The sequence below is a fragment of the Haliotis cracherodii genome, unplaced genomic scaffold (genome assembly GCF_022045235.1).
Source record: "Haliotis cracherodii isolate W230 unplaced genomic scaffold, xgHalCrac1.p SCAF_44, whole genome shotgun sequence".
In the NCBI taxonomy this organism is placed as follows: domain Eukaryota; kingdom Metazoa; phylum Mollusca; class Gastropoda; order Lepetellida; family Haliotidae; genus Haliotis; species Haliotis cracherodii.
The window spans coordinates 548,848-567,729 of NW_027266302.1; the positions used below are offsets into that span (position 1 = coordinate 548,848).

Here is an 18,882-nt window from a genome sequence, read left to right on the forward strand (position 1 = left end):
TGAGTATATATACAGAATATAGTGACAAACTCTGTGTGTGTGCAAGTGTCCATGTGTGTGAGCACATGATCTTTTTAATGCTGCACACAGCAATATTCCAGCTATATGACAGTGGCCTGGAAATAATTGAGTTTGGGCCAGATAATTCAATGATTGATATTAAGGGCATCGGTCCATGATGTCTGAGTACGATGACATGCTGGGACCCTGGGGCAAGGACAGGAGTGAATTTAAGGGAAAATAGAAAATTCATGGGTTATTCCCCAGAAACATAAAGAGAAAATTCATGGGAATATTTCCCAGAAATAATAACAGATCGAATTAAAGGGAACATTTCCCAGAAATGACAACAGATAGAATTTAAATGAATATTTCTCAGGAATAACAACAGAGAGAATTCAAATGGCTATTTCCCAGAAATAACAACAGATAGAATTCAGATGAATGTTTGACAGAAATAATAACTGAGAGAAGCCAAGGGAATATTTCCAATAACAACAAGTGTAGGCCTATATATGTTCCAGCATAATACATTACCTCTTTCAACAAGTTGAAGGCAGCTAATCCTATAATGACATATTTAGCAATGAGGGAGATTAATGGCTGTTGATAGGTTGTAGTCAGCTGGTCACATGACCCAGAGGAAATGGCAACGGCATCACTGGTATTACTGAAACATAAAAATAACCACCATTGCTCAATGTAGAGGAGGGGCCTCTTCATCACATTAATAATGACAGGTGCTGTCATTCCTGTTTACGTTCACCTCGTGCTGTACATCATAACACCATAAGAACACAAGAATCATACATAGAATCATGTATCAAGCAGGTCATGGATAGGATTCATCTTAACCTTGTTGAATCAAGTTGTTTTTGTCCAAAATTATTTCTAATGGTAGGTCACCTCTAGGTCAGGGTTAACTGAGGATAAACTAGTAGAGTGCACTTACTAGCTATAGGCAGGTGGTGTCTCTACGATGTACGCCATGAGGGACGTCAGGAACACCAGGTAGAGGTAAACTGAGGGTATTATAGTAGAGTGCACTTACCAGCTATAGGGAGGTGGTGTCTCTACGATGTACGTTGTGAGGAACGTCAGGAACACCAGGTTGAGGTTAACTGAGGGTATTATAGTGGAGTGTACTTACTAGCTATAGGGTGGTGGTGTCTCCACGATGTAAGCCGCGAGGAAAGTCATGAACACCAGGTAGAGGTAAACTGAGGGTATTATAGTGGAGTGTACTATAGGGTGGTGGTGTCTCTACGATGTATGCCGTGAGGAACGTCAGGAACACCAGTAAGAGGTAAACTGAGGGTATTATAGTGGATTGCACTTACTAGCTATAGGGTGGTGGTGTCTCCATGATGTACACCGTGAGGAACGTCAGGAACACCAGGTAGAGGTTAACTGAGGGTATTATAGTGGAGAGCACTTACTAGCTATAGGGTGGTGGTGTCTCCACGATGTACACCGTGAGGAACGTCAGGAATACCAGGTAGAGGTAAACTGAGGGTATTATAGTGGAGTGTACTTACTAGGTATAGGGTGGTTTTGTTTCTACGATGTACGCCGTCAGGAACGTCAGGAACACCAGGTAGAGGAGAAAGAAGAGGTAGTAGAACACACTGCCGAATGTGTTCCACTTGTGGTTCAACATGGACATGACCAGAGGGTGAGCCAGGAGGTCCTCTCGACTCGACGTCACCTGGAGGGACAACAGAAAAACTGTAAAATGTGCCAAATGTAGTCAAGTCTGAGTGTGGGTCATTTATCACAATTCAAGGGTCCATTCATCACCATTCAGGGTAATTCATCACCATTCAGTAGGTACATTCATCACCATTCTGTGGGTACATTCAACACCATTCTCTGGGTACATTCAACACCATTCTGTGGGTACATTCAAAACCATTCTGTGGGTACATTCAACACCATTCTCTGGGTACATTCAACACCATTCTGTGGATACATTCAACACCATTCTGTAAGTACATTCATCACCATCCTGTGGGTACATTCATCCCCATTCTGTAGGTACATTCATCACCATTCTGTGGGTACATTCAACACCATTCTCTGGGTACATTCATCCCCATTCTCTGGGTACATTCATCCCCATTCTGTAGGTACATTCAACACCATTCTCTGGGTACATTCAACACCATTCTGTGGGTACATTCAACACCATTCTCTGGGTACATTCAACACCATTCTGTAGGTACATTCAACACCATTCTCTGGGTACATTCAACACAATTCAGGGTAATTCATCACCATTCAGTGGGTTCATTCAACACCATTCAGTGGGTACATTCATCACTATTCAGTGGGTTCATTCAACACCATTCTGTGGGTCCATTCATCACCATTCAGTTGGTACATTCAACACCATTCTGTGGGTACATTCATCCCCATTCTGTGGGTAAATTTATCACCATTCTGTGGGTACATTCATCACCATTCTGTGGGTACATTCAACACCATTCTGTGGGTACATTCAACACCATTCTGTGGGTACATTCATCCCCATTCAGTGGGTACATTTATCCCCATTTAGGGTAATTCATCACCATCCTGTGAGTACATTCATTACCATTCTGTGGGTCTTCATCCCCATTCAGGGTAATTCATCACCATTCTGTGGGTCGATTCATCACCATTCAGGGTAATTCATCACCATTCAGTGGGTACATTCATCACCATTCAGTGGGTTCATTCAACACCATTCTGTGGGTCCATTCATCACCATTCAGTTGGTACATTCAACACCATTCTGTGGGTACATTCATCACCATTCTGTGGGTAAATTTATCACCATTCTGTGGGTACATTCATCACCATTCTGTGGGTACATTCAACACCATTCTGTGGGTACATTCAACACCATTCTCTGGGTACATTCATCCCCATTCAGTGGGTACATTTATCCCCATTTAGGGTAATTCATCACCATTCTCTGGATACATTCAACACCATCCTGTGGGTACATTCATCACCATCCTGTGGGTACATTCATCACCATCCTGTGGGTACATTCATCACCATTCTGTGGGTACACAAATCACCATTCGGTGGATACATTCATCACCATCCTGTGGGTACATTCATCCCCATTCAGGGTAATTCATCACCATTCAGTGGGTACATTCATCCCCATTCTCTGGGTACATTCAACACCATTCTCTGGGTACATTCATCCCCATTCTGTGGGTACATTCATCCTCATTCTGTGGGTACATTCAACACTATTCTCTGGATACATTCAACACCATCCTGTGGGTACATTCATCACCATCCTGTGGGTACATTCATCACCATCCTGTGGGTACATTCATCACCATTCTCTGGGTACACAAATCACCATTCTGTGGATACATTCATCACCATCCTGTGGGTACATTCAACACCATTCTGTGATACATTCATCATCATTCTGTAGGAACATTCATCACCATTCGGCGGTACATTCATCACCAATCTGAGAGTACATTCATCACCATTCGGCGGTACATTCATCACAAATCTGAGAGTACATTCATCCCCATTCGGCGGTACATTCATCACCAATCTGTGGGTACATTCAACACCAATCTGTTGGTACATTTATCCCCATTCGGCGGTACATTCATCACCAATCTGTTGGTACATTCATCACCATTCGGCGGTACATTCATCACCAATCTGTTGGTACATTCATCACCATTCGGCGGTACATTCATCACCATTCTGTGGATACATTCAACACCATTCTGTGGGTACATTCATCACCATTCGGCGGTACATTCAACACCATTCTGTGGATACATTCAACACCATTCTGTGGGTACATTCATCACCATCCTGTGGGTACATTCATCACCATTCTGTGGGTACATTCAACACCATCCTGTGGGTACATTCATCACCATTCAGTAGGTACATTCATCCCCATTCTGTGGGTACATTCAACACCATTCTGTGGGTCCAGTCAACACCATCCTGTGGGTACATTCATCACCATCCTGTGGGTACATTCATCACCATTCTGTGGGTACATTCATCACCATCCTGTGGGTACATTCATCACCATTCAGTAGGTACATTCATCCCCATTCTGTGGGTACATTCAACACCATTCTGTGGGTCCATTCAACACAATTCTGAGGGTACATTCAACACCATCCTGTGGGTACATTCAACACCATTCTGTGGGTACATTCATCACCATCCTGTGGATACATTCATCACCATCCTGTGGGTACATTCATCACCAATCTGTGGGAACATTCATCACCAATCTGAGAGTACATTCATCCCCATTCGGCAGTACATTCCTCACCAATCTGTGGGTACATTCATCCCCATTCGGCGGTACATTCATCCCCATTCTGTGGGTACATTCATCCCCATTCTGTGGATACATTATTCCCATTCGGCAGTACATTCATCACCAATCTGTGGGTACATTCATCCCCATGCGGCGGTACATTCATCACCAATCTGTGGGTACATTCATCACCATTCGGCGGTAAATTCATCACCAATCTGTTGGTACATTCATCCCCATTTGGCAGTACATTCATCACCAATCTGTGGGTACATTCATCCCCATTCGGCGGTACATTCATCACCAATCTGTGGGTACATTCATCCCCATGCGGCGGTACATTCATCACCATTCTGTTGGTACATTCATCCCCATTCGGCGGTACATTCATCACCAATCTGTGGGTACATTCATCACCATTCGGCGGTACATTCAACACCATTCGGCGGTACATTCATCACCATTCAGTGGGACATTCATCATCATTGGGCGGTACATTCATCACCATTCGGCGGTACATTCATCACCATTCGGTGGGACATTCATCACCATTCAGCGGCCTTTCATCCCCTTTCACCAACATGTCCGTGCACTGCCTACCATTATCATGAGCGGGTGGTTCCTCTTGAGCATGTTGGAGTCCGATGTGTAGGGCGTGGCACCTGCCAGTAACCTGTCATCTTCATCATACACACCAAAACCTGAAAAGTAGGGTTTTTTTTATTAAGAACCAATTTTCTGTTAATAAAAATGAGTATTCTGGCTACAGATGTACATTCACTGTGGTGAGACCTAGTTAGTGCACCAAGCAAACACAAGACACTGATGGTTTGCAAATTAAAAATAAGCCAAATCTGCCAAGTCAGCACAAACTTTAGCATTATTTCTGAAAGTCTTTAATGTACATTCTCAACCTGATTCTAATGTTACAAATTGAAATGGGTTGAAATGGTTGAATGTTCGTTCTTATTAATAAGGTTTTAAAAGGAATGAGTCATCATGAAGACATTTTAGGGTTGATGTCAGTGATCCCAGAAAGGCTTAAAGCGACCGTTACCATAGTTACCACAGTTAAAAATTGAGAAAGGACTGAGAAGAGGCAAGGTACTATTATGCATCCACATATAACTATAAGCTTCTTGTGATTTTCAAAAAGGTTAATTCGCTTTAGACACTGTGTTTCATCCTGGACCTTTGAACTGGGCAGTGAATGACAAAATGCAACACAAAGACAACAATGTTAGACACTGGTGTAGATCTAGGCGTTCTACAGGAATTAAACAAATAAACACAACTGATCTTTCTGTTTTTCTACACAAATAACTGCATTTTTTCCTTATTTCTCACTGGAAATGGGTGGCATATATTAATTATTCACATTTGTTAAACATGTTAAATATGAGTTCTATTACTTTAATACCAGCTTATTCATGAGCAACAACACTTGTGAGACACACTTCTAGAAAAAATCTCACTTGACTGCGAACTGGGGACTCCTTCAATAAAATTCATCATTATTCAATTAAGGTGACATTGATGATGATGGCTATTGTACCATATTTAATTAACTGTTGTAGATGTGTTCCAAGTTTACTGCAGTCGAGTACAAACAACATGAACTGTCTAGCATTGATGTGAAGATCATGAGCACCAGGCCCAAACACGGTGTTGTGAAAGTGGATGGAAAGTAACACTGTGAGGTGAGGTGAAATTGGGTTTAACGTCGTTTCCAAGATTATTGCACTTATATAGTGACGTGCATGCATGTGTGTGTGGCCTCTTGTACTAGTCCGGACTGATGCCGATTTATAGTGCTAGCACACTGAGTTACCATGCCGCAGTTTAACATAAAAACCCCACCCAGATACAGTATACTCACTCCGAGCAGACCAGTCCTTGTTTTAGCCCCTTAATGCAGAGCGCCACACAGGGTAACAACAAGTACCATCTTTTAACGTCTTTTGGTATGCCACGGCCAGGTATCGAACCCCAGACCTTCCAATCTCCAAATGAACGCTCTACCTCTTGACTACGGAGGCAGTCCTGCGCCTTCTAATGATAGGGTGGAGATTATTTGTGACAGAGTGGCAACACGTGTCCCCCTCAACATGTACTTCTAGGGAAATGTCCACTCGGGCTTACATGGATATTGCTTAACAGCACAGTTGCCATATATAATTACATGGGAATCTGTCTTCTGGTCAGTATGATTAACACTTTTCCCTATCAAGTTGGAATAATTTTGGGACAAAAAAAGGTATGATAAAATATATTATAAATGAGGAATGTTTGACCAAATTAGTCATGTGCACAGTCTGACTGGTTTATTTCTGCACATACAGTGATCGATAGGGGGTGAGTCTTCCTGCAGGTCATGAGAAGGAGCGCATATCCCAGGCTGAGGACTGAGCATCTATCTTATAAAGGTTGGTTTCGTTGGTTTGTTGTTTAACACCGCGCTCAGCAATATTCCAGCTATATGATGGCGGTCTGTAAATAATCGAGTCTGGACCGGACAATCCAGTGATTAATATCATGAGCATTGATCCATGCAATTGGGATCGATGACATGCATCAACCAAGTCAGCGAGCCTGACAACCCGATCCCGTTAGTCGCCTTTCTATAAAGACATCGCTTGGACTACCAACATGGTAGAATATGTGAAGCCAGTTCTATCTAGGTTACCCTGCTGTGATAGAGCTGCAAAACTTTCATAGTATGATAAAGAATTCAAATTCCTACATAATAATGAGCCAATGCTCGGTCCCCTCACTTACCCCCAAACCCCCACCCCTACACCCCACCCCAAACCTACCCCCATCCCTAAAAGAGCTTCAAGTTTTAAAGAATTCAAATTCCTACAAATCGCTGAGCTAGGTTTGCCTCCTGCGATGTACCTGCAAACTGGAAGTCTCATTGGCACACCCTGTTTTGTTTGTTTGTTGTTTTACGCTGCACTCAGCAATATTCCAGCTATATTACAGCGGTCTGTAAATAATAAAGTCTGGACCAGTCAATCCAGTGATTGACATCATGAGCATCGATCCACACAATTTGGATCGATGACATGTATCAACCAAGTCAGCGAGTCTGACCCGTTAGTCGCTTTGTACGACAAGCATAGTCACCTGTTACAGCAAGCATAGTCACCTGTTACAGCAAGCATAGTCACCTGTTACAGCAAGCATAGTCACCTGTTACAGCAAGCACGGGTTGCTGAACACTGAAACAAAGGGAGGTAACACACCTGAACTTGATCCAGATTCGCTGGAGGACTCTCTCTTTGTGTCCAGCCAATTTGCATACACATCATCCAGGAACTCATAGTTGAACGTGATTTCATAGTCGGGTCGCTCTGGATTCTTCTCAGCACCATAGCTCAGACAGCGATCAAACACTCGCTCAGCCACATCTGGTTAATGAGAAATATTTGCTGATAAACTTGTATGGACACTAATAGAAAGATACATCTCTGAGTACAGACCTTACTCTAGACTAACATTTAGTCTATGAAATCTTATATTACAAAATACCCTTCTCGACTAAAATCAAAGAAATAATTTTGCCCCCATGCTGAGTGGAATAGAGGTAGCTAGAGCTGGCCAGACTTGTTTTTGTATAATATCTAGATTGGTTTAACTCGTATCAAAGGGACGCAACTCTGCACAATAAATTGAGGTGACTTAGACAACTGGGCTACCTGTTCCCCATCGACAAATAACCAAAAGGACACTTAACAAATAAGTTATCATTTGTACCACTTCACAGCATTTACAACTTGACATCTGGATATTTGGTACGACAATATTGTGAGATTTAGTCCTGGAGTCGAACCTGGCATTTTCCTGATGAGTTTCCTCATGGGCGTGTCCAGTTGTCCTGTGACCAGGTCCAGTGATGCATGTCGCAACGCGTCCTCCCACACATCAGAGTTGATGATCACCATGGCAACATCACTGGTGAAAACATATGACCATTACAGCAAACTTTAATACAATGAAATGGTGAACATACTGCATATGACACTATCAAGTTATCACTGACATTACTGTCACAAGCATTAACCCCAATCTTACCAACAAAACATAAACACAGTCATACTAAGGCTGCAAACCCCAGTCGTTAGGGGTATTTGGACAGCTTTCTTGGTACTCAGGATGCAAATAAAATGTTATTGGTACGCAGATTCAACATTTAAAAAAAATCATGGTGTATGTAAATATTTCCAGTGTATTTAATTTTATTTTTTTTATTTCTTCAGTATTCTCACTTCAAATCGCACCCTTTAATGACATAGAAACGTGTTCTGTAGGATTTCATTCAGAATTTGATGAGTGAATTTGGACATGTGCTTATGGGTGAGCAAATGAGAGTCGGTTGAAAAATTAGATGGTATTTGGGATTCAGGGGAGGGGGCTGGCACCCTTGTAGCTGGTTAACAAATATTGAAGTTGAACTCACATGTTGTGGTTTTCAATGGCGATATCAAGACTGTTCAGACCATCGGAGTCCGGCAACGTGACATTTGCATCCCATTCAAGAAGGAGGCTTACTACCGCGGGGTGTCCATTGCGACTCGCAAGATGAAGTGGAGTGGTCTGCAGAAAATGAAAATGTTCAGAGTGAGTGAGTGACAAATACTGCTGGGACACCATAAATGGGATCCACAAATAGCATACATGCTATACATGAAGAAGTGTTCTGGGCCCGCTTGCACAAAGCGATCTTAGTGCTACGACTATGATAAGCCTACGTTAGAGAAGTGGAGTTACGATCATCTTAGCGCTAAGATCACTTTGTGCAAGTGGGCCCTGTCCTCATTTACAGTTTTAGAATCGTATCTTGAAAGAGTGAATGAGTATGGTTTTAAACTGGTTTTTTTTATCAATATTTCAGCAATATCACAGCTGGGGATACCAGTAATGAGCTTCACACATTGTACCCAAGTGGGAATTGAACGCCTTATGCGTGACAAGCAAACACTTTAACCATCGGGCTACCCCACTGTCCGAAGAGATATCTAAACCTGATTCATTGATTGCATCCAATTATTATTTGAGTTTGAGCTATAGCTATTAGCCAATGCATTTACGCATCCCATGCTTGAGAGTATTTACTTTTACCATACTTGTACACAAATATAATGTGGCTGGCGGAAACTCAGAGCGTTACTGAAGCTTACTGTTGATCTCCTGGTTTACATGTTAAGGCATAAAGGGACAACAAAACCCCATAGCACGTGTACATGTTCGGACAACTCAGCCTGGACCTGGTTACTTGTACTGACGCCTGCTATGCATGACTGACCTGGTTTTTGTCCATGGGGTCAATGGGCGCATCATCTTCCAGGAGGATCCGGCACGTCTTCAGCCATCCCTTGGATGCAGCCAGATCCAGGGGGGTCCATTGACTGTAGTTCCTGGCAACCAATGAAGGAGGTATGTGAGCAGAAACATCTCAGAAGGGGGTTCGCCAACAATAGTTCCTGAGATATGGTTAATCAGCATAGTTTCTCAGAGGGGGTTCATCAGCATAGTTTCTCAGGAGGGTTCATCAGCAATAGTTTCTCAGAAGGGGTTCATCAGCAATAGTTTCTCAGAATGGGTTCATCAGCAATAGTTTCTCAGAAGGGGTTCATCGGCAATAGTTTCTCAGAAGGGGTTCATCAGCAATAGTTTCTCAGAAAGGGTTCATCAGCAATAGTTTCTCAGAAGGGGTTCATCAGCAATAGTTTCTCAGAAGGGGTTCATCAGTAATAGTTTCTCAGAAGGGGTTCATCAGCAATAGTTTCTCAGAAGGGGTTCATCAGCAATAGTTTAAGAGACAAGGGTTCATAAGGTTATTTTGATGAGAAACGGGTTTATTGGAAAGTTTCCTTAACAGCCAATCTAGGCAAGTAAGAAATAGTTTGCTGAGAACAGGAAGAAGAGGTTTATCGGATGTTTCCCCCGATACCTGTAAAGACCCTGCGAAGCCTGCCCTTCAAATGTCAGATGTCAGAGACATTGAGATGTCATAAGCTGAATTGTTTGATAGTCATTACTTAGAAGTTGACAGATGACAATGTAGAGATAATTTATGGATAACAACTTCTTTATTCACTGTAAAGGCGAGATCACTGTAGATCCTTATACCGCTGTCAAGCAAAACTTGCTTGACGATGGTATAAGGATCTGTACTGAAACATCGCCTTTGCAGTAAATGATAAATAAAGAAGCTGTTATCCATAAATCATCTCTTTGATGTCATAAGCTTTTCTACTGGACATAACCTCAACAGATAATTGCAACATTTTATATATTGCTAAATATGTTTCCTTCCCTTTGAATGTTGAAAAATATAATCCAAACACTAAAATTGGTCATGCTATGTATTTTTTACAGGCAGGTGCATATTTATAGAAGACTAATTAACAATTAACTACTAATTAACACTTCTGACTAGCAACACAGGTCACAGGATGCCTTGTTGTACCTGCTGGCAACATCGGCTCCGAACTCCAGGAGGAGTGCAACTGCCTTGTCATGTCCCTGCATGGCTGCCAGATGTAGAGGAGTGTTGGAGTTCTCGTCTTCGTCATTGATGGAGGACTTATCACGCTTCACCAGCTCTCTCACATTGCTGAAACAACAAGCATAATAGTTCCTTGGTTAGCAGGTCATACCTCATATGTCAGACACCCCGGTTGTTAGACAATGGAGTAGAGATGGCTTGTCAAACCTATGTAATGGGGTAATGGACCAGTCCTAATAGACTTAATCCTGTGTATTATTAAGTTTGTTTGTTTGTTGTTTAACACCGCACTCAGCAATACATACATACATCAGTTGTTTTTGCATTAATACATCTATTTGTTTTTGCATAATAATTATAACCTATGTCAATAAACGTTCATAAAAAAAATATTCAAGAACTTGATGATATACTCAATACCAAAGGGCACATGAAGGTGAATAGGTCACAAGCTTAATGATGTACAGATTTCTTAAGTGTTTTGTTTTATATAAAATATATTTTTAAAATGTGTTTAAAGCAAAATGAACATTAAACTAATAACATCCAACATGAGAAGCAGAACCAACATGAAAAAGAGGTGTTTTATGATTTAATGTATGTTATTGATAGTGTTGAATAAAAACTCTTTTCATGAAAACAAGATAATAGCATGTTCCAGTCAGTGTGAATTATTTTCTGTCTTACGTTCTCATGAGATGTCTGACAAATGGAGTATGATCAGGACTATTCCATTGCACCACATAGGTAACAAGCATTTGACAGCAGGAGAACTCAACCCTGGCATTGGTAATTTTAAGGTATCTGACAAATTGGGTGAGACTGGTTAGCATGCTGAAGCTGACAGAGCTACAGATAGGCAGCGTATTTGCGTAAAATACCCCCAAAATATTCAAAACCCAATAACTTTCAATTAACTTGTGTACAGAAACGCATGCATTAAATGAAAAACTCAAATGTATAAAAACAGCATGCGTAAATACCCGACGAAGCTTTTTCAGCATGCGTAGAAAGGAGCTAATTTCCGAAACACAATTACAAGCTAATTTACTTTCCAAGTCAAGCCTAAATACTGTATTTAGAACAATTATATACATCTAAACATTATTTCACTTTTTTAAAATCGTTAAATGTTCAGAAATTTTGCGAAAAAAAACATTAGAGTGATGAATAGATGAGTGAAAAAATATTGGTTACCCAATGAAAAATGTAATAACCCAATTAAGATAGAAACCCAAGTGTAAAAACTCAATTGCTCAAAAAGTTATCTGGAGCTCTCAGCTGAGTATCTGCAAAAAGGAAAACCATCTGTGTCATGATTCGCCCCTCTTCACCTTACCCATCTCGTTACCATAACAACCATACAAAAACACCAACCAAGTCTCATCGAGTAATCTCTGAAAAGAAGGTCTGTAAGGTAATACTGAGCTGATGTCATGAGACGTGTAAGGCTTGGCCTAACCAATATCAATGTTGTCCCACTTGGTTCAGAGTCTGTATACATGTATTTAAAACACAACTTCCTGTAAACGTCAAGGACTTACTTTGTCCTCCCAAACTTAGCGGCCAGATGTAATGGTGTCTGCTCTTCTTCATTCTTGCTGTCAAGATCAGCTCCATTCTCCAGCAATGTCTAGAAAATATGGACAAACTAAACTATTTATCCACAAGGAGTATGAGAAAACATATCCCACAGGCCTTGGACACACATATAGTTCTTTTACATATTAGCAGCAACCTTGCAAGAAACCAACATGATATTGGAGTTACGTCCCTTCCTTCTCATGTGGTAACTACTTACAACAGGGAGTACCGCCATACTTATCCACCAGGGGCAGGCGTGTATTTGAGGTTATACCCTGTGATGGTTCCACAATTAGAAAGCTGACTTAGGTTGCGGCTTATAACCTCTAATACACTTGCACCATCTAGCGAGCAAATCTGGGCAGTGTCTCCCACTAGACTCCACCTTTTCTTTTTATTAGTTGGTTTAATCAGCACTTTCAAATCTTGTTTGGTCTTTTGTGTAAACAAATGGTTAAGAGGTATTAAAATTTCTATTTTCATTATACACTGTCATGATACTAAGATCCTTAACTATTATTTGAACATGCTTTTGTGGTGTGTTTCACATCTTGTGTCAAGACATGCATAAAAACAATTAGTGATATAGTTTATTGCTAATAGTGGTTTTCAGACAAGGGGATCAACTGAGACTTTCTTTTCTCTACTTTCCTGATTTTTACAGTGGGTGGATGATTAAACCAATTAATAAAAATTCCCATGGACCATTAATGCTCTAACACTCCCTCAAAACTGTTGTTTGAATGATTAAACCTGGCACAGATTACATTTTATGTCACAAAACCATTTTCATAGTGATGTGCTCTTGTGTTAATGTGCCTCATTTAGTTTAATTTAATACATTCAATCATCTAAGATAGAAATATTTTTCCATTTGTTTTTTTCCTGTACAACCATATTTATTTATCTCTCTATATTAAGAAATGGTTCCATTAAGTTTTTACAATGCAAATATACTTCAATACAAAGGAAAACTACCGTGGTTTAGTTTACTTTCAATGATGAAGACATATTGCTAAATTCTGAGATAAAGGATGAAAGCTTATCTCACCACTAAGATCTCACTGTAACCTTCCTGTGCCGCAATATGAAGAGGATCGTTGTCATAGCGATCACTTTGATTGATCAGCCGCTTCACTTGTGGGTAAGACAACAGTTTCTGGAAAACATAAAAATTCAATGTGCACCACTTATTATCCTTAAAATAGTGTTTTATGTAAATGTTTCAGTCATTAGCCAATCAAAACCTAACTGTATAATGAAATACTGAAACAAAGTAGATAACAAATCTGTCATTACATACTTCAGATTCTGAATTTCAATTTCAGAAGAATATCTGAAAAGTGAAAATCAGTTGGAACTTTACCAAGAGATTTTTAACTACATTTAATTGCTTTTACTAGACATTTCTTCCTTCTTTCCATCCTTCTGTGAAAACATGCTTGAACAAGGTTTCCAGCTTCTCAAAACAATTAACCTGAACACATCCCAGCATCAACACCACCAAAACAAATGGGTCACACTGTCATCCCCTCCATAGGGACCTACACGATACAATCACATGACTACCCCTGCCACATCATTCTCTTTCTTAGATCTAACAGGCTAGAGGGGCTGTGTTACAGGGATGGTCAGGAAGGCATATAGTGTGAGATAGGATATATATATAAATATACAATTTAATGTAAAATTTACATATTTTTAAACTTATCCTATCTCAAACTATGCATTTATCCCATGGATGGACAGTGGGGCACAGATACCCTAGCCTGAATAAATTAATAAATTTAATGAAAAATATTTTTTTTTTTTTTTTTTATAACACTGCCTAGTGTCTTAAAAACAAGAACTTGTGAGCTTTCCTGGAAAACACACCATAACAGGTGATACAATCCCTGTATGTTATTCGGACGAAACAGCATGAAATCAGGTATAACAAGAGTTGTGTTCACATATGAAATTGTTTCATGAACTACCCTGTAGCTGTGAATAGTTGACGCTCGATAAGACCCGAAGAGACAATATCCATAACAGGATCTTCACGCCAATACTGATATGTCACATGCACAAAGCAGAGGTGGGCAGATAAGGGCTCGGGACATCGCCTCAAGGCCGCGCCTTGCAGTAACTTCAATGTTGAAGACCGGAGTATCTACAGACAAGATGTCTCAAACTACAATGGGTACTTAGTCTGGGAACCCAAAAGATAAAGACAATAAACCCTGAAGCGATTGTTCCAAGACTTATTCTGTATGTACAGAGTACTGAGTACCTGAAGCGGGTACGAGTATCATCTATCTGCACTAGTGAGCAGTTGTCAGCTGTTGCGCCAGGACCAAGGGACCAAACTGGTGGAGACAGGAGATGGCATGTAGATAATTGGAAGCAAGACAGTATCTGACCTACAGAATCATCCCTCCAATAGTCTTGGTACCTGTAGGTCGAGACTGACCATGTTTTCACCAGGTCGGATGATCGTTCGTTCGTTTTGAAGTCATGCGAGAACGCAGTGTATTTTCTAGATACAATAAGTTGCATGTCTTGTCTATTGAAGCTCATCCATTGCTTCATGCAGCCTTTCTTTGGGACCAGGAAGATCGGGGAGAAAAATCCTTTGGTACCAGGGTCTTGACCTAGACATTCTTTAGCCTGTTTTGAAAGCAGAGTACCTATGGTGTCTTTTAGCGCCGGAATCTGGCTGGCTGGATATATTCTCGAGAATGTGGACGGCGTCTGTGGCGTTGTGATCGGTGGCAGCCTGCAACCGTTTTGCAGGGGGAAATGCTAGACAAAAGGATCGGCCAGGATTGACCACCTACTGGAGTCTCTACAATTAGTATGGCTGGGAGCAGAAGCTCAAGTCATCCGGTAGCTAATGTGAGTCACTTGGAGAACGAGTTGCCGGGCATGGTACACTCTCCGATATTCCTGAAAGCAGTGGATGATAAAGCGCCACGCCCATGGCCCAAAAAAACTAGTTCGCTTTCCCTCCCAACATTTCACGGTGAAAGACCAAATTGGGGTCGATGTCAGTACCGCTTCTGTTGTTCCTCCAGGTGTTGATTTGGAAGTTTGAGGAGATCCACTGATACCTGGAGATGGGTGCATAACGTCCTGAGGGACCTCCTGGATCCTGTTAGTAAACAGGTACTATGTAGACCTGGTAGAGGCATGCCATGAAGTGATCACCCCACTGACAGTGTTAGGACACCCCGACAACGCAGAAGTGTTACGAACCCAGCATGGTGCGAGATGATATCCATGATGGTCAGGAGTTACCTGCTGGTATACAGGTTCACGAGATCATGATCATTCACCAGAGTGTCAGTCGAAGAGTGGCGTAGAGTGTCGCAAGACCACCATCTAGTTCGGGGGCCATGGCTGTAGAAGACAATCCATGCATGCTGGAGTCGTCCAAATTGAAGTGACAAGTCTATGGTTGATCACGGAGTCGGCTGAAGGTAGCAAAGGCTTTGTCAAGGTTAGTACATCAGACAAGATAGGCCTAGGAGGTTGCATGATGGTAGAGGAACCAGTGTCCACAATCCAAGGAAAGAGTGAGTGAGTGAGTTAAGATTTATAGTCACATCGGCAATATTTCAGCCATATTATGACTAAATCAAGTTATACAGTAAGAATACATACAGTAGGATTATAAAACCTGTTGACAAAGGACAGTAAAACGACTAGATTATCCCAGATCTATATTTCAAAACTAGTATGGAACCACAAAAAAAGATATCACAATAAATAACAGTACATTATAAAAATGGGCTTGGGATCGCCAGTAACCAAAGGTAAGCCACCATACTAGAGTGAGTGAGTGAGTACGGTTTTACGCGGCTTTTAGCAATATTCCAGCAATATCACGGCGGGGGACACCAGAAATGGGCTTCACACACTGTATCCATGTCGGGAATCGAACCCGGTCTTCGGCGTGACGAGCGAACGCTTTAAGCACTAGGCTACCCGATCGCCCTTCACCATACTAGAGTCCCTGATCATGGTAATGATGGGATGTATTCGGGTGAAATGTTTTTAGAAGCTGATAACCTTGTTCAAGCATAATTCCACAGAAGGATGGAAAGGAAAAGGAAATAATGCATTGTGTGAGATAGGATATGTTCAAAACTTAATTATTGAAAATCTTACCCTCAGCACTGGAGCTTTGTTTTCTTCCGCTGCCAGGAAGATGACGGTTTTGTCGTTCTTGTCGACAGCAGTGTAATCTGCACCTTTCTGTAACAAGAGCTCCACAGTCTCGACGTGACCGTATGTCACAGCCAGCAGAAGGGGTGTGTAGTTGTCTTTGTCACGTCGATTAATCTTTGCACCGCTGTAACCATGGAAACAAAACTTGTTTAACATGTTAACCAGAAAAATGCCAACCAAGTGGCACTACTTTCAATATTATTGACTGAGTTGTGTAGATTTAAAAAAGCATTTGTTGTGAAGTAGGAAAGAAATTGCTTGATCAAGCACTGGTGTAGAAAGCCCTTAGAGGTCCAAGAAATCAATATTCAACAACAACACAATGCTAGATAAAACAGAAAAAACAGCCCGATGCTGTCGGAGACTATCCCAATTTATATTATTACGGATACAACTATGACATTTAAATGACTTGACAATTTACACCAAACATAATCAATATTTGTACATTCATTTTTCCCATTACAGTAATATTTCCAAGGAGAGTCATTAATAAATATGTTTAAGAAGTAGGCTTATGTGTACTGGAATTTTGAATCATCCCAAGGGGTAGTGGTCACTAGCTCTTAGATATATGTCATGAAATGTCCAGCTGCCTAACACTGCAGTGCCCTCTATATGGACAAGTTGCTCTTTTGTGATGCAGTGTTGCTGGTCACTTATAAACCTCTTATGAAGTAACACTACTGCGTGAGTAGGTTCTTTACAATGTTGATAAAGTGCGAATGTATTTATAAACCAGGAAACCCTGGGCATTCGGAAAGAAATGCCCCAGGCTTAAGAATAACCCTCTAACCTTAAAAACTGGCCTTTTGATATGAATCTTTAGTTGATTTTTGATTGGTTAAAAGTCACAGTTATTTCACATGAAAATTCCATGAAGTGAATCTAACCTGCAACCTCACATATCATGATTAGTTTTGTAACCCACTGTTTTCCTACCGAGTCACCGGGAGAGGTAATGAAAGGGTGTTCAATCTAACATGTCATGACTTAAGTTGTGTACATGCTGCACATGGTCTTTTTCTCGCATGCTTTTATCGAATTCCTTTCATACTGCGACACACTGTAATGTTTCACTTTTAGATATCATGACGTCTTTCTGGTATTTTTAACATTTGAACGGTTAATAAGTTGAATAAAAACCTCCTCCCCGGTCTTGACTGAGAATGTAAGCATGAGAACGTGCTTACACTTTCAGTCAAGACCGAGGAGGAAGTTTTTATCCTTTACATCATCCTAGCAATACAAGCAAGACAACTCTCACTTACTGATCAACAAGATACTTCACAACATCCAGATGGTTTAACTGGGCAGCTTTGTGTAATGGAGTTGCCTGTTCGTCATTCAACACATCAATACGGGCGTTGTGTTCCACCAGCAGCTTGACATTCCGGATGTCTCCAGACATAGCGGCCAGATGGAGCGGATGCATGTAGTGTTTCCGAGGGACATTCACATCAGCACCTGCAGAACATCAGAAGACTTGGTGAAGACGTGTTCATGTAGAAGATAAAAATCACTAAGTTTCCAAAACTACGTCTGGAGTTAGTGGTTTTCACAATATCAGGTGTGCGTGAATCCACAGTCAGAAACATTACAGTAATGTCGTGACTGCCAGTAAATAGTCAAGTCTGTACCAGGCAAACCAGTGACTGAAAACATGGGAAACTATCCACGCCATCAGGGTACCAATACACACAATCAGACATTCAAAGAGACATCCCTTGTTCAGACAAAGGTGATATTAGAGATGGGTTTATTTCAGAATAAAGTTGACTCACGTTTCTCCAAGCAGAGTTTGGCCACATCATAATGTCCGTTGTCTACAGCCAGATGGAGGCAAGTACTCTCCTCAATATCGCGATCTGTCAGCATCTGGATGGGGAACACAGTACATCTTCATAACACTTCATACTCGTTCACTTCATATACATTTTGGTTCCAACATCACCATGTCTTGCTCAAGACAATTTTTTTCTGATTGCTACTTTAAAGGCTAACCCACTTCCTCGGGCTGAAGTTTTCTTGTTGCAAAGGAAAACAGGATACATGTGGCAATAACCAATAATAACCTTGTTTTCGGAAATTAAATATACAATAACCGCTCACATTTTTTATAAAGGAAAATCCACAAAACAGCAAAATTGTCTTATTGCTGTTTGCAAAGAGCTGGGGTTTTAAATCAGATTCCCACAAATAATAAAATCTTGATGTTAGACCAAGCTAGAAGTACCATGACACATGAAGACATGATCATTGC

The 18,882-nt window shown here is 41.0% G+C and overlaps 1 protein-coding gene across 5 annotated transcripts in view; it reads right to left on the reverse strand.

Annotated features, from left to right (window-relative positions):
* LOC139441783 (transient receptor potential cation channel subfamily A member 1 homolog) overlaps nt 1–18,882 on the reverse strand; it is a 76,549-nt gene that overhangs the window by 10,109 nt on the left and 47,558 nt on the right. For all 5 annotated transcript variants that reach the window (XM_071222566.1, XM_071222564.1, XM_071222565.1 and 2 more), the window contains 13 exons: nt 18,404–18,497; nt 17,891–18,086; nt 16,560–16,743; nt 13,459–13,566; nt 12,368–12,456; nt 10,785–10,931; nt 9,618–9,729; nt 8,772–8,908; nt 8,145–8,266; nt 7,558–7,722; nt 4,910–5,010; nt 1,539–1,708; nt 538–670 (listed from right to left, as the gene is read on the reverse strand). In XM_071222566.1, coding sequence (XP_071078667.1) covers nt 538–670; nt 1,539–1,708; nt 4,910–5,010; nt 7,558–7,722; nt 8,145–8,266; nt 8,772–8,908; nt 9,618–9,729; nt 10,785–10,931; nt 12,368–12,456; nt 13,459–13,566; nt 16,560–16,743; nt 17,891–18,086; nt 18,404–18,497 — 1,758 coding nt within the window. The remainder of the gene's footprint in view (nt 1–537; nt 671–1,538; nt 1,709–4,909; nt 5,011–7,557; nt 7,723–8,144; nt 8,267–8,771; nt 8,909–9,617; nt 9,730–10,784; nt 10,932–12,367; nt 12,457–13,458; nt 13,567–16,559; nt 16,744–17,890; nt 18,087–18,403; nt 18,498–18,882) is intronic.